Source organism: Scardinius erythrophthalmus (genome assembly GCF_964197995.2).
Source record: "Scardinius erythrophthalmus genome assembly, chromosome: 5".
NCBI lineage: Eukaryota > Metazoa > Chordata > Actinopteri > Cypriniformes > Leuciscidae > Scardinius > Scardinius erythrophthalmus.
This window is the reverse complement of record NC_138225.1, coordinates 21,313,433-21,329,793: the sequence shown is the minus strand read 5'-3', so window position 1 is coordinate 21,329,793 and position 16,361 is coordinate 21,313,433. Positions and strand designations below refer to the sequence as shown.

At 37.9% G+C, this 16,361-nt stretch overlaps 1 protein-coding gene across 2 annotated transcripts in view; it reads left to right on the top strand.

The window, feature by feature from the left end:
• The window catches only part of eeig1b (estrogen-induced osteoclastogenesis regulator 1b), a 41,424-nt gene that overhangs the window by 21,920 nt on the left and 3,143 nt on the right, over nt 1–16,361 (top strand). Inside the window, exons 4-12 of one of the 2 annotated variants that reach the window (XM_081366781.1) lie at nt 6,099–6,219; nt 7,061–7,090; nt 13,079–13,195; nt 13,715–13,761; nt 14,269–14,423; nt 14,612–14,719; nt 15,499–15,700; nt 15,836–15,957; nt 16,126–16,195. In XM_081366781.1, coding sequence (XP_081222907.1) covers nt 6,099–6,219; nt 7,061–7,090; nt 13,079–13,195; nt 13,715–13,761; nt 14,269–14,423; nt 14,612–14,719; nt 15,499–15,700; nt 15,836–15,957; nt 16,126–16,195 — 972 coding nt within the window. Of the gene's footprint in view, nt 1–6,098; nt 6,220–7,060; nt 7,091–13,078; nt 13,196–13,714; nt 13,762–14,268; nt 14,424–14,611; nt 14,753–15,498; nt 15,701–15,835; nt 15,958–16,125; nt 16,196–16,361 lie in introns of both variants that reach the window. The other variant, XM_081366780.1, reaches the window with a different exon arrangement.

Sequence of the window (16,361 nt, the reverse complement as noted above, 5' to 3'; positions counted from 1 at the left end):
AAGGATGCACAAAAGTACATATTTTCAAAACCATCTGGCCAGAATGACTAATTGACAAATCCTCCTTAAGGGAGCCTTGTGTAATTTTCGGGTTAAGGTTCACAGTTTCTAAGGGTGGAGCTTTAATGCGTTCAAAAACAGCTATTCGGCGTTAAAAAATGTTGAGTTCAAAAATGCAAAACTTGTGGCATTCGACTCTTGTAATAGCTGTGAGCTATTATTTCCATTGTGTTTACATTTACATGCTCTTCTTCACATGCTGGTGTCTTTGACTTCCTCTGTCGTGTTTCGTCGTGTCAACAGTCTGAGCCTGTTTGCACCTGTCTGCATGCTTTGAAGTGTTTTCTGAAGTTTTTACAAGTTTGAAAAAGAGAGAGAGAGAGAGAGAGAGAGAGAGAGAGAGAGATGTGCGTGTGTGTTTGCTCTGTTTCTGTTTGCTTTAGTTGAATGTCTCTCATTGGCACTCACATGAGTTAGCTTTAGTGTAACCAGCTATCCCTCATGAGCGGCAGGTGAGTGGCTTGACAAGAACAGGGTTCCAGAGTACAGGTTATGTAAGAATGACTCTTGCTGGAGTGACATGGCACACCTGTGGGAAGGGCCTTGTGTAACAGTGGAGATTAACTGTACATTTACTGTGTGTGTGTGTGTGAATGAGAGAGAGAGAGAGGATGCAAATTTAGATCAAGCTGAAGAGAGATAGGGGATTTCATTAAAATGACTTTCTCTTGAAGAATTGGCTTACTGTTTCAGTACTTTTCAGCCGCATAAAAGTCAAATGCTGTTGTTTTTTAATATTTGTGCAGCAATTTACACGCCACCACTTAAAGATTGGGTTTGGTAAGATTTTGTAATGTTTTTGAAAGAGGTCTCATAATACTCACCAAAGCTGCATTAATTTGAAATAGAAATCATTCTTAACGATTTAAACCTTTTTACTTTCAATTTAATGTGTCCTTGTTAAATAAAAGTATTCATTTCTTTAAAAAAAAATCTACTGACCCCAAGCTCTTAAATGGCAGTGTTCACTGAGACAAACATATTAGCTGTGTTTTTATTGTTTACTTTCACATGTATACAAAGCAGTGCTTACGTAATTTCCACTCTAAACTTCATTCCACATGTCCACAAGTGGGACAAAGAATATTTTATCTGGGCATGTTTGCAGTTATATTAAGTTGTTTATGAATTTTATTATGTGTAATGATTAAAAGTAGCACCCTAAAGCTAAAGGGATCAAGATTACTGATCAACAGTGTCTTCACATTGTCTCTGCCCTCTCTTTCTTTCTGTTTACTCTGTCAAGGTCAGTTAACCCACTGGAAAATTGCACAGCCGTGCCTTTTTAATACATCATAAACTACGCAAGTTATTGTCATCTGATAAACACTTTCCCAGCCAGTTAGCTGCAATTTGAACCTTTAGTTTCACAAGCAAAAGTGGTTGAAAATAGCCAAAATGTCATACTGAAGCAGCAATCCTTTTGTATAATATGAATTTGAGGTTAACTTTTTTCTTTTTCTATTTTGAAAATTTGAGGTTAACTTTTTTAATTTCTAAAGAATGTGCAAGTGCTTCTTGCCTTTGCATTAGCACATATGCTAATTCTTAGTTATTCTCAGTGACTGTTAATGTGATGCTATGCAGTTTGCTAAGATGTTTTGTGTGGTTTCTAGAGCATTGCCATATGCTTGGTCCAATTGAAAAAAGCCCACACACCAAGTCTGTATGATATTAGTCGTCATAGCTTGGGTCTCTCCTTCAGTGTAAATTGTTAGTCTAGTTACTTAGAAATGCAAACATCTCCTCATTCGCACAATTGGAGAAATACATTGGTAGTTTGCATTTAAAATCCTCAAAATGTCTCTTGAAAGCCTATAGAAAGAGGAAGACATAGAGGAACCGCATGTGTGTGACATAAAGAGCATCCTCTGAAATAAAAGCTGTGAAACCAGACCCCTAACACCAGATACCGATGACACTGATGATTTCACATCTTCATAACAAGAGCTAACTAATCATTGTTTTGGCATTGAGATGTGAGTCCAGAGAGGACCCATCCTTGTTTTTTAAACTCTAATGAGGTCTATGAGGGTTTATACATTAATGAGCTTGCTATCATTTGATTACAATTATGACTAAGGAGGGTCACATAATTAGATGTCATGATATTATGGCAGTTATCAAACAAGAAATAGTCTGTTGTTAATTATGTTGTTAAACATTATACCACAGTCTCACATATGCCAGATATTGTGGAGATCAGTCATATATCAGCCCTTTTATCAGCATCGATGTGTGTGTGTGTGTTTGGACAGTCCCGCTGGAGCATCCAAGGGTTCACTGCTTTCCTCAAGGGCACAGCAGTAATAACTCACAGATCATCCCTCATGTGATTTAAACCTACCAGTTGTGATGTTTAACCACTCTTTCACACCATCCCATTATGTTTTACTACAGAAATAGTGGATCTGTAGAGTAAGTAAGTTATCCACAGCTAGCTGAGTTGGCTGGCTAATTTCTTTCCTTTTTTTTCTTCAAATTTGTCAAAAGAAGTGACAAAAAGAAATTGCTTCATAATGGAAAAGTACCTTGTCACCTAATTGTGAAAAGATGTAAGTTTTATCAGCTTTGCACACGTCACAGATGTAATTAGTTGTTACAGTAAATGTTTTCATTGTGGCTCAAGTGACTTAGCAGGCATTTGATGCTTTCCAGGTTACTCATACAACAGATTATCTTTCCCATCTGAAGTGTGTTTAGTAACAACGACTTTGTAGTGGAGTGCAGGACTTAGATCTCTCTCTCTCTCTCTCTCTCTCTCTCTCTCTCTCTCTCTCTCTCTCTCTCTCTCTCTCTCTCTCTCTCTCTCTCTCTCTCTCTCTCTCTCTCTGTGTGTGCGGTTTTATGGATCCATGTAGAACCAGGGTTAACCTAAGCTCCAATCTGCATTTGTTCAGTCACAGGGTGTTCTGAGTCACGCTGAGTAAATATCATCTGAGAAAATCTAGGACACCACTTTAACAGTCCATATCTGTCTGTTGGTTTGTGTATGTGAGAGGGAGTGAGTACTGTCATTTAATCATTCAACCTAGTAGCTGATTGTTATGTGTTTTGGCCTATGTAGATGGACCCCATGCAGAGACACATTGTCTTTCATCCGTCTTCTGTTTGATGTTCACCGGGGTTATGTGCCTTTCAGAACTGAATTTGAGAATGCCTTTTAAATTCTAGCTCGGTTGGTGAATTTGATTTGAAGCTGTGTTTGTTTATTTATTTAATATAATTTATATTATATATATAATATAATATAAATGATGTGTATATTTATTTATATGAATGAATTTATGTGCTTAATAAATGGGACAGCCATTAATGTCCTTTTGTTTAGTAGTAACTTTTGTTTCATATAGTTTTCAAAGCACATAGCAGTTTAAAAATCTGACTATGTTGTGTAATTTATGTTGTAGAACAAAACTTCAAAGTCTTTCCAGGTAATAATAACCACTGACGTTGTTACTCATACATTTTAAACTAGTTTTCTAAAAACCCATTAGGAATTCCTGAGAAAGCCTATGGCCTTCCAGATTGTCCTACAACTTAATGTCATGACCGAATACCGCTATAGTTTTGTATTGAACTGCCAATAGCATGTGTATGTGTGACAAATGTATGAGACAGAACTTGAAGGAACAGGATGTAAAATGTCTTGTGGATTATAACATTCAGCTAATATGTAAACTCTTTGTGATTTCATCACACCACATTACTGTATATTACAAAGCTCATTTTTGGTCATTCATGCTTTTTCTGTGAGGTTTGTTCTTTCAATACTTAAGGATGAAAATGCAATATTCTGCTGTCCTCTTATCTTCAGACCGCCAGTAAGTAGTGTATCTTGATGTGATCTTTGCGTCATCCTCCAGCTGTGAGCTGACAGGTGCTCGAGTGTTTCAGAGGAACTTGTGAATGTCTGATGTTGCTCAGAGAACAGGAAGGAAACACTTTCTCACTCAACTGAACAAAGCCATGGGATGTTACTCAGACTCTGGAAGAACTCAGAGCTAGCGTCTGTAGCTCCAGACATGTGTGTCTGTCATGTGGAGTGAGTTTGGAAGTCCTCAGCTTCACTGTGTAATATGAACTAAAAAGTCAGATTAGTTTGGGTTCACAATCTGCTTTGAAAGTGGGACAGATTTTCGCTTTGATTACTAACTGTTTAGTCTGGGATGCAAGTCTATCATTGTTATCAGACATATCTAGCTGAGTCAAACGTGACCTGTAGCCCATCAGCAGTCGGTGTTTGTGTGTGGTACTGGTGGAGGGCCGGTCCGTTCAGGGTCACACTCGGGTAATGGATGTGCAGTTATCCGCTCTCATTTTCCCTGGCACGCTGGCGGATATCAGGAACAGATGCCTTGGCAACAAGCCCAGGGTAAATAAAGGACTGGAGGAGGCCATCAAATCTGACTCCAGACACTGTACAATATGAAGGATAACTTAGTCAAAGAGCTTTATCTAGTGAGACAGACACAACAGTGCTTAGTTTTGTGATTACAGTCTCCATATTTGGGGCCAAATAATGTTTCTACAGAATTTAGTTGGAATAGCAGAAAATTTGAAATCATGAAAAGAGCCCCACCACTGCGGACAGACTTCCCAGGTCAATCTACAGGAGATCTACCATCTTCTCATTTTTGCAGAGTATATGAAAAAAAAAAATATATATATATACTGTATATAGATAGATAGATGAGATTAAGTATATCTTCTAATGTTTACAGAATATATTAGATATAGTTTATTTGGTAACACTTTACAATAAGGTCTCATTTGTTAATATTAGTTATAGTTAATGCATTAAGTAATATGAACTAACAATTAGCAACCTTTTTTTTTGCATAATATATTAACCTTTGTGAATGTTACTTAATAAAAATATTCATGTTTTGTTATTTCACAGTGCATTAACTAATGTTAGAAGTGGCTAAATTATATTTTGCAAAAGTATTTTTGAGACAAATCTAACTCATAAATAAAAAAGGCTCCATAACATCATGTGTAAAGCCTCAGTTGATGTTAAGTGAGTAAAAATCCGAAAAGATCATATCTTAAAATATTTCCAAAGTGGTTCCCAGACTGAAATCGATGTATTAATTTTTTTTTAAAAAAATTATGGATCTGACTGCAATAGAAATACAATGCAAATGCTCAGTAGAATATTCTGTGTGAATCTATGCATTTTGACGATGAATGATGAAATTATGATAATAATAATTTTCATAAAATTATATTAACAGACTGGATTTATTTTGCTTAGCCTAATTGTGTTTTGGAAAACTTGATGGGTTATAAATTAATAATTGTTAATAAATAAAGACCAGCAACAACATAACATCTAACTTGAACTTTTCACTACGAAATTAACACAATTTTTATCGTACAGATTTTATCGTACAAAGAATGTTTTCTGTTAAAAAATTGAAGAAGAAAAAACGTTTTACTATGCAGCCTTTGGAGAGAATTTATGAAAGTGGTGGGGATGTAAGAGAGTGGTGCAGTGCAAAAGAGCTGCAGGAATGGAGGATGATGAGAAGGAACATAACAGAAAGTGAAAAGAGAACACACTGACCCACTTTCATCAAAGAGGTCTGCAGAGATGAAAGGATGGCAATGGTAAAGTTTCCTTTGGCATTTCATACTGTTCAGTCTCTTTTACAACCTCTACTGCTACAGTCTGGCTTCATTTATGACTTAAAGCTCAGCTGGGTTCAAATCTGATTCTTTAACGTTCTCGTTTCCTGTGCAAAGTCCTGTTATGTCACACAGATGGACGGTTGTGGTGAAGAGTGATAAGTACCGGTGAATCGATTGCAGAAAACTTTTCATCATCTATGGCCAGACTTTCACAATGATCTCTGACCCTGTGAACTTTCTGAAAACTCAACCAGACTGACTATGTTGTCCATTTGTTAATCATCATAGAGTTCATTGTGTTCATCTGTGGTCTCCTCAGTTTATTCCACTGGCTGGCTTATAAAGACGAACTAAGATTTATAATGATGTTGATAACTCATTCTCTATCTGTCTCTCTACAGGCAGGAGGTTCAGGAGAACTGTGTTCGCTGGCGAAAGAAGTTCTCCTTTGTGTGTAAGATGAGTGCCATTCCTGCCACGGGGGTCCTGGACCCCTGTATTTGCAGAGTGTCTGTGCGTAAGGTTAGTCTCACTCACACACACAGATCTCATCTTAGACCAGTAACACACTGTTCTTTAATGTGTGCGTTGTCAGTAGATCATGTGCAAAACTTTCCACTCCCATCAGCGTTTTTTTTTTTGGAATTGCACTCTCACGCTAATTTGCCCAGTTTGGTAAATCTGGCCCTATGTATCTTAAATACACAGTTACATAACATTTTCACACTTTTTGCTCAATATTTTAAGATGCACAATACATTTTTTGCATCTATCACATCACACGTATGCCCTTCACTGACATTTTTGTCTTTTTTGTAACCAATTACACTAAGCTGGAAAATACTTTATTTGGGGCAAAATTGTTGGTTGTTGCACATTTGAGGGACACAAGTAATTTGTGTAAAATGTAAATTTAATACTTTTTCTCACAATATATATTGAATTAGTTTATTTATTTCTGTCTTTGGTTACATTATCATAGTTTTTAAATACAATTACTATTTTTATAATACACTTTTCATATTTTAAGTTAGAACTGTCTATAGGACGAGGGTAAAACATTACAACTTGTACATAAAAGGCATTTGAAGCAAAAATTTAAGATGAATGATTGGATAAAATGTTCAAAACAATCCCCCCCGGGACATAAAAGTACCCGTGGGTGAAGAAACACTCTTATCCTGATTAACAATCAGATTGTGGAGCTATTCAGTGAGTTCTGATGTTTGGTTTACTCCATACTGCTGTCTCATGGCTCTTATTACCTTTCACTCCCTTTGCCTCATAGCGTCACCACCAAAGGCTAACATATTACATAACAAATAATCTCTTACCTGCTTTCTCTCTTTTTTTTTACTTCCAGGAACTTAAAGGTGGAAAGACTTTTTCAAAGGTAAGAGCTTTCTCCTTATCCCTTTCTTTTTTTCTTTTTTTTTTCTTTCTCTCCTTATGATTGTTTCTTCCTTACATACTGGCTCTAAGGGAGCATCACAGATTTCTTTCTCACGCTCTGTTCTTTTTTTCTCAGGGTTTTATGTTTATAAACACAAAGCTTTTGTGAGTCACATGCATATACACACAAGTATGCATGCTGTACTCAGAGGCACTCAGGACACCAGGAAATACTGCATAAGCAAATATAAATGGTGTAATGCAGTGGGAGGTTAGTTTTAGGGATTCTGTGATCTGGTCTGGACCTGTCATAGACATGTGTTTCCACACCTTGAGAATCTCTAAATCACACAGTTATCAGGCATTGCTTGTACCACCCTACATTAATTGTACAATAAAGTCAAGCAATTAATGATAATAGACTATAGATAAAAGGCTGAACACACACTTTTAGTAATTACAGAAAAGTCTGACACAGGCAGGCCATTTCTCTTGTGTCAACAAACAAAGGATGTGAGACGTTCCCTAAACAAAAGCCCTTAGTGTGATTTTATATATATTCAAAAGTTATTTATTCATTTATTTAATGTACATTACTGATCAAAAGTTTCGAGTCAGAAAAAAAACTTTTATTCCACAAGAATGTCTTACATTGATCAAAAGTGACAGTAAAGACATTTATACAGGGTTTCCGCGGGATCTTAAAAAGTCTTAAAAAGTCTAAAATTATGAACTTTAAATTTAAGGCCTTAAAAAGTCTTAAAAACAGCCAGATTTTCATCCTAGGTCTTAAATTTCATTTAGTCAGGTCTTAAAAAGTGTTTACCCTCGTTCATTTCCAGAAACGCTGGCCGCAGAAAGTTATTACAAAGTAGCAAAAAAGTATCGAGTTGTAGCCTACAAAGCGGAGCTCTAGCAGGGGTCTCCAACACGTCGCTCGCGTGCTACTAATAGCTCGTGGCTTGATATGACCTAGCTCGCCAGAGGCCGTTCACATATCGCGTCTTTTGCGCGCTCAAGTTTGTTCAAATGTAGGCACGCGGCAAGCGCGCTCATAATTGAAGCGACGCGCTAATTTTTTACCAGGCGCAACGAGATGAAAAAAAATCTAAACTTTTAAGAATGCCGCAAACGCACCGCAGGTCATGTGACAGGAACCAACCAATCATCCCTTTCCATAACAACATTGAAAGCTCAGTCAACATGAAGGATGGGGGTGCACCCAAACACTACTAATAAATATAAGCTAATGTGTAAATGTCAGTAATTTATCTTTTTTGACTTTTTGACATGTTGCAAGTCACTCTTTTAAAATCTGGCCATCACTTTTAATGGTATTTTAATGTTCACGTAAACAAAAAGTGCATATTGATGCTAATCAATTTGTTATTTGCTGTTTTTCGACATAAAACTTGTTGAATTGACTTAATTTCCTCTCTAGTTATGATCAACTATGATCAACTAAAATCAACAATTGCGTTTTTACAGTATAATATGCAAAAGTACAATTTTCTATAAAAAAAATCTACATCTCCCTCTCTCTCTCACACACACACACACACACACACACATCAGATAATCCTAGATAGATAGAAAGATAGATAGATAGATACTCTAATGATCCCGAGGTAACTATCTATCTAACTTGGATAATGCGTCGTGTAGGTCTTAAATTTCAATCTTTATGGTCTTAAAATGTCTTATAAAGGTCTTAATTTTGACTTACTGAAACCTGCAGAAACCCTGTTTATAATGTTACAAAATATTGATAATAAAGTAATGCACCAAATCAGCATATAGAATAAATTTCTGAAGGATCATGTGACTGAAGCCTGGAGTAATGATAACACACACACACACACACACACACACACACACACACACACACACACACATATATATATATATAATTAGGGGTGTAACGACGATACACGTATTTGTATTGAACCGTTCGGTACGAGGCTTTCGGTTCGGTTTTCGGTACGCATTTTCAAACCGAACGGTTTGAATGGTTGGACCATTTTTCCTGCCGACCAAAATTTCCTAATTTCAAATGTAGGCGCATTTGCGCGTGGCAAGCGCGCTCATAATAAAAAAAAAGACGCCGGCGTGACCATAACATTGCCCAACATCAAATGGCAAACGTAATGCAAGCGGAACGAAACTGCTCGTTTTTGTGTGATTGAAGGACCGTTTATCAGTTTGGACTAGTGCAGCGCGAGCCGATCGCATGCATGAGTAGAGAGAGTTACTCCTGTATACATGGAATTTGTAATCAATTGGCAATATCCCGATGTAAACGGCGACGCACGGTTAGCGTCTGGACGTACGGACGGTGACACACTGGATGCGTGGCGTGAGCGTCTCAGCTGCGTGGCGTGTCCGTTTTTATTTCGGCTCCCATGTTAACAGGTTAGAGCTTGCACACTGCGTGCGTGACACGCGCGTCTCAGGCGCGGCTCGAGCCGCGCGGAAAACGCGTGCCTACTAGAAATAGAACCGACGCCTATTTTTCACGCGACACGCAAGCGTCTTGGAAGCGTTTCCAGGCAAAATTGAATAGGAAAAGATGTTTATATGACATTTTGACACGAATACATATTAATACATGTCATTTTGATGTTTGAAAGTGTCTAGGGTTTGACATAAATGCAAATATAAATGCAATTTAAAAAAATATTATCGATTTTCAAATACTGCACCTGTCAATACAGAACGAAATATTCTATAGTCTATATTGCCGTCAACACTGCCGACGTTGTCTTTGCTGCTATATATTTATGTTTAACATGAAGTATAGGCCTTCCACAACTCTCTCCCCATGTCACCAATATGTCACCTAGCAGCAGCAGCGCCGCGTCAGACACGCTTCTGGTGTGCAAAGACATGGAAAACGCGATGCAGCCACCACGCAGCTGACACGCAACAGAAACGCCACGCTCACGCCACGCATCCAGTGTGTCACCGGCCTTAGACGCAATATGCGTCATTTCCGATTCTTCTTCCTGTATCCAAAGACAACAACAACAGCAGCAGCAGCAACACGCGGATAATGAATAGTTCGGGGCAGATAGCGATCGCATTTGTTTGCGCTTTTCTCCTCGCTCCAAAAGTGTGGTGCTGTGCTGCGTCTCGCCATGTTTACCTCTACTTCTTGTTTACTTCCGGTATACTGCACACGGGTTTTTGTATGCGCCGTCTCTACTCAAAAGACCAAGATTCCTTGCGAATAGAACATGCGCAGAACACAAATCAATGTTCCTTTTGATGGGGATATGCCGATACACGTTTACATGACCAAATATTCGGGTTAGAAAAGGGGTACCCCAGGTATCATATCCGGGTTTTTAAAACTGGGATATGAGCATATTCGGGTTTTTGCCGGTGTTTACATTAGCCCCGGTTTTTGCTAATATCCCGGTTTTGAACGGGTTATTGGCTGCATGTAAACGTAGTCACTGTTACTACACAGCGCTAATAAGAGATCCAGTAAAGAAAGCATTTGAATTCGCTACAGAATAACATCGTTGCGAGATCTTGTGAGAAACATTCACGTTTCTCCGTTATTAACGGATCAAACAGCGCGTGGAAACCAGGAAGAAACATTGTGCCATTAATGAACTATCCAGTGTCCACAGATCAGCAACATTTACCATGGATTTACTGTAGTAACACTAACTGCAATCATGGACGTTTGGCAGGAATAGTAGGCTATAATGCCTTCAAGTAACATTACGTCGGTTTTATTTTGACATTATGAATACAATTGCTGCCCTCAAATGTTAATCTGAACTAAAATAAACCTTTGTTTATAACTACTACAATATTACATTTAATTTTTTCCAAGGAGCTGTTTTGTTTTATATGCTCCTAAGAAGAGTCAATTATAGCTCCAGAATTGCTCAAAGTAAAAAAAAAAATATCATACTTGATGATGAACTAACATATGATGTTAGTTTTAATAATAAAAAAAAAGTATACAAAAAATTAAATCAAGGAAATTTCTCTGGCATTTCTTTCTTTTTGCTGTATCGATCCGTACCGAACCAAACCGTGACACAAGTGTATCGTATCGAACCGAACCGTGAATTTTGTAAACCGTTACACCCCTAATATATATATATATATATACACATACATGGAGCACTTTGAAGAACTGTTACACTCATAGCAGTGCTGCTGGTTGTTTGGGCATGTGACATTGTGATTGCTGGTTAAGGTCATCATGGCCAAATTGCTGCAGAGAAAGACATGTTTGGCACATTTGTGTTTGTAATGAGTTACAGGAGGATGTTTTGTTTGGGAGTGTGCATCCGTGTCCTCTTCTCTTCATTTACTGATCGCTTACATCCTGAACAGGAGCAGTTTGTCAAAACTGTATGCTGATGCAGCAAAAGTTGGGAATGAGGGAGGTCAAATCTATGGACCGTAACCTGGAATGAGGGAGAAACACAGGAAGGGGGGGGGGGGGGTTGGATATGACCTTTAGGATGAAATAAAGAGAACCTTTGCTATGACAGTTATTTAAATGCTACAGTACATTGACATGAGTTGAAATGAGTTAACATGTAATGAGAGTACATCAAAGCAAAGAATGCAAAAAAAAAAGATATTCCAAGGCACTCGAATAGCATTGAAAAAAGTTAAAAAGCCTTTATTTCATCATGGCTTTATCATTTAAAAACTGGTGGCAAGTACACACCTACGTGTTGCGGCTTACAAGCCTTCGTCAGGGTGTCTGTTTGAAATGAGTTAACATGAATTTGATCAATTATTGTAGAGTAATAGAGTAATTGTCAGTCTCAGAAACAGCACAGAAAACCAGCATTGTCTGGAGTAAACCACATAAACCTTTTAAAGACAGCAGTCATTTCTAGAAAGGAGAAGTGTGCCAGTCAGAGGAAATGTTTTGTACTAAAGGTAGCAGTGGAACAGCAAATATAGATAAGGAACGGCACACATGCATGCACAGATCTGTGAGAAGATGGGAAAATACACTTATGTCTCAGTCTCTCCTGCCTTTTGCAGTTTGCTGTCATTTATCTTATTAATAACTGTTACATAATAGCAAGAAAATTAGTCTGACCCTCACTTTTTGACAGAGATAGTTCACCAAAATCTTTTAATTCTGTCATTTAATTCAGAGTCAGCGTTTAACATAAAGGTTCATATATAATGATATTCTTTTATTAAAGTAACAGAAAATATGTAATAAAATAGATAGTTTCATGACCAGTACAAAACAATATTTTTAAAAAATATTTACAGTGGGTACATTTTCTTCTCACTCACTGTTGGAGGTTTGATAATAAAACATTCTGTGTGTGTCCTTGCATTAGTCCCTTTATCCCTTGCTGTAATATCACACATCAATGATTTTTAAAGGCCAGCTGGTCACGTGCACCAGTGCTGACTGTGTAGGGTGTTCATCCAATAAAGGAAATGGAAAGAATTATATCAGCTACCGTTATATCATTAACCAAGGTTAATAAAAATTTTCGAAGAACATTTTGTTAAGAACGAAGAGTGAGAGAGGGAGATTGCCGAGTAGTGTATGAAGAAAGTAACAACCATGCTTGTTGGAGAAACCTTTATCGAGTCAGAATCAGAAAGGGATTTCATGCATGACTGACTCTGCCAACTTCACATGCCTGTAAGTTATATAAGAGCACTCTTAAGAGTTAACCCTTTCCTTTCTTTCTTCCCTAAACTAGCCTTCATGCTTCTACAGCTTAACAGACTTTTTACTCTGAATAAAATGTACCCTTAATAAACAATTCTAGAAGATGAAAAAAGGATAAATGGGAAAAACAATGAAGCCCTAGATTTATGTCCTGACTCATTCCTAGTGTCATGTTCATAAAGCTAATGGTATAACTATGGGGAAATACTGCAGAACTCGCTTGAAGTCCTGTTTGGGAGTATTTAGAGCTTGATTTTTTTGTATGGCTGATGTACTGGTGATAAAATCTTTATTTTGTCTCTCCAGCTGGGCTTTGCTGACCTCAACTTGGCGGAGTTTGCTGGTTCAGGCTCCACGGTTCGCTGCTGTATACTGGAGGGCTACGACACCAAGAACACTCGGCAGGACAACTCTATACTCAAGGTGAGTGTGTCCCTGTTTGTGTACATGCTTGTGCGTATAGGTGTGGGTGCTGGTCGTCTCTTATCTCATTTCAGGAGTGAGACTAGACATGTCCCTTTTGATGGGCCAGCAACACTCAGTCAGTCAGACCAAAAGCACTACCTTTTTCATCTTGAAACACCAGGAACCTCTTTCTCTGCATTATTCTTAGCAACTTCAGAGTTTATTTTAAAAGGAGGCAGAAGCACTGTCCTCACCACAAACAGTGTCATCTAGAGACGCTGCACTGTGTGGGCGATGTGACTGCTCAAACCCTCTCATGAGTCCCTGACTGACTCACTGTCTCTTAGAAATGTCAGGAGGAAAAATGTGAAGGAAAAAACAACAGATAACAATTAATCATAGATATTTTTGTAATTTTTACTCATGTTAATCTATGTTTTATGTGTAGGTTCCCTCAAGCAGTCTGTTTTACTATTAAAATCTTTTTATGTTATGATTTTATATGTAACTCTATTATATTTTCATATCTCTTCCCAGGTTACCATTGGCATGACTCTTCTCTCTGGAGATCCCTGCTTCAAAAGGTGAGTGTGTTGTATAGTGTACAGTAACTTTGTGTTTCTGAATACTGCATCTGTCTAGTTCAGTAGTTTTCTCCCAGAGGCCAGTGGCCCTCAGAAGACTTCTCAAGCCTCAAGATGGCTAACAGCGATTTCAAATAAGGGAAAACAAGATTTAAAATACACTAAAACGATTACAAAGCAAGATACTTCTTAATTTAATTCGCTGCCTTCAACCACTGTTTTTTCTTAGAAGAACCAGGGTCTTGGAACACCTGGATGGATTTTAAAAGTGTGATTTCTATACCAGGAAAAGTCATGTTAATGCTGTGTCATTTTTATTAAGAATGTACTTTTTTCTAGTTACGTCAAGCTCTAAAATATTTTATTAGGTAGAAATTGAGAGTAAAAAAATATTTATACAAATTCTTATCATTAATCCTTATCCATTAAATCACTAGGCCATAGAGAGAACACATGCGCCTATTGCTCACTGGTGACATTTAAAGTTGTCTTTCTCCTCTTGCTCAGGCCTGAGAGCACAGCTAAGACCATTGCCATGGCTGGACAGGACCCCTCTCTGCAGCTGGACCGCAAGGGAGAGGGCACCGCCGACCACTCTTCTGCACCCCTCGGCGGCGGCACTCGCCGATCAGTCAAAACCAGACCCTCTGTGAACCACTCGGGTATGACCACATCTCTTCTGAAATTGTAGAGAATGTTAACAAGCTGATAAAAGCTCTCCATTTGTAATTGTATTCAAAATGCACAGTTTAAATATTTTATTATGATTTTGTAAGGACTATCTTGAAAATGGTATACTGTTGGTGTTCTATAAATGAATGGGGTCAACCGGAAGCTGTTTTGTTCTCAGGAGGCCTTCAGCAGGGATTGGAGGAGAACCTGTCCAGTCCAGATGAAGTGTTCCTCACGGGACACTCTCGCAACTCCAGCTTTGCCAGCCAACATAGCAAAATCTCAGGTGGGACTCAGGGCACGATCAAAAGAACATCAGGTACAGATTATAGCTGATTACAGAATAAAAAAAAACTTAAATCTAAACTTCTATCATTTACATTTAATCATTTAGACTTATAATTGAATACAATTTTGAGCATTTTATAATACAGGACACAAGAGCAGTTTGTGTTCAAAAATCAAAAACCAAAACATTTTCGAGAGAAATTTTCACTTAAGGAACGTGAGTGTCCTGGCTGCAAAAACACAGTAAAAACAGTAATATTGTGAAAAATGATTACAATTTAAAATAACTTTTTTAATATACAATAATAGTAATTTATTTCTGTAATGTCAAAGCTGAATTTTCAGCATCGTTACTCCAGTCTTCAGTGTCACATGATTCTCCAGAAATCCTTCTAATATGTCGATTTGGTGTTTAAGAAACGTGTTAATATCGAAAACAGTTGCTGCTTTTATTTGTGGAAACTTTGATTTGAAATAGACATCTTTTTAACATTTTGTCTTTACTGTCACTTTTGGTCAATTTTAATGCACCCTTGTTGAATTTCTGAAATGTACTTATTGATTAAAACTTGAGAGATTGATACATGAAAGTGAAAATGAAATTCTTCTTTTCAGTGCATTCAATTAAACCATAAAAAGATTTAGAGCTCTTTTTTTTTTTTTTTTTTTTTTTACATTGGAGAGTTTTACTTTTCATTTGTACAATACTGCTATAGTCAAGAGAACTGCCAAGTCACTGATGCACTGATTTGTGGGATGTGTTTGTCCTTCGCTCAGGCTGCAGCACAGAGCACTCTCACTCCTCCAGCCTGACAGATCTGTCCCAGCACCGGCGGAACACCTCCACCAGCAGCAGCAACACATCAGGAGGCACGTCTACAACTATCGAGAGCCCCGTAGAGCCGGAGAAAGAGGTGGTCAAGCCAGAGAGGCCCCCACGTCCCCCTCGCCCTGCTCTGCCCCCAAACAGACCCTCAAGGTGGGTGGAGTCACTCAAAGTTATTTTACTGTCTTATGTTTAACCGCACAAGCAAAAAGGGGATATAGCTTAAACACAATGTATAACGCGTCTGAGTATATTCAAAAGAAAATAAGTATCTATGTATTTACACAGGAGAAAGAAGGACTCTGTGGAGAGCCATCCCACATGGGTGGACGACACACGAATCGATGCAGATGATATTGTGGAGAAGATTGTGCAGAGTCAGAACTTTGCAGATGTCAGCAACAATGAAGGTGTGTTGAGAAGCAATTTGGTAGTATTAAATGTTTAGCACCATTAACTCCTCTTTAGCCCATTTATTTATGTTCAACACTGATACAATACTAATACTACAATACTACTCACTTATGAAGCCTTCACAACTCTGAAGCTCATCATTCTGTCACTCTTTTCTCTCACAGACAGCAACTTAACACTGTTTGTCAGTAGGGATGGTACCACAGCATTAAGCGGCATCCAGCTTGTCAACAGGTAAATTGGTACTCTCTTATATGCCTTTTTAACTTAGTGTTATAAATGTAGAAAAGTCTAGTAAGAATTGAATTATGAATTTATTGCTTATACTACCATTCAGACGTTTGGGCTCGGTAAGGTTTTTTTAATGTTTTTGAAAGAAGTCCCTTATGCTCACCAAGGC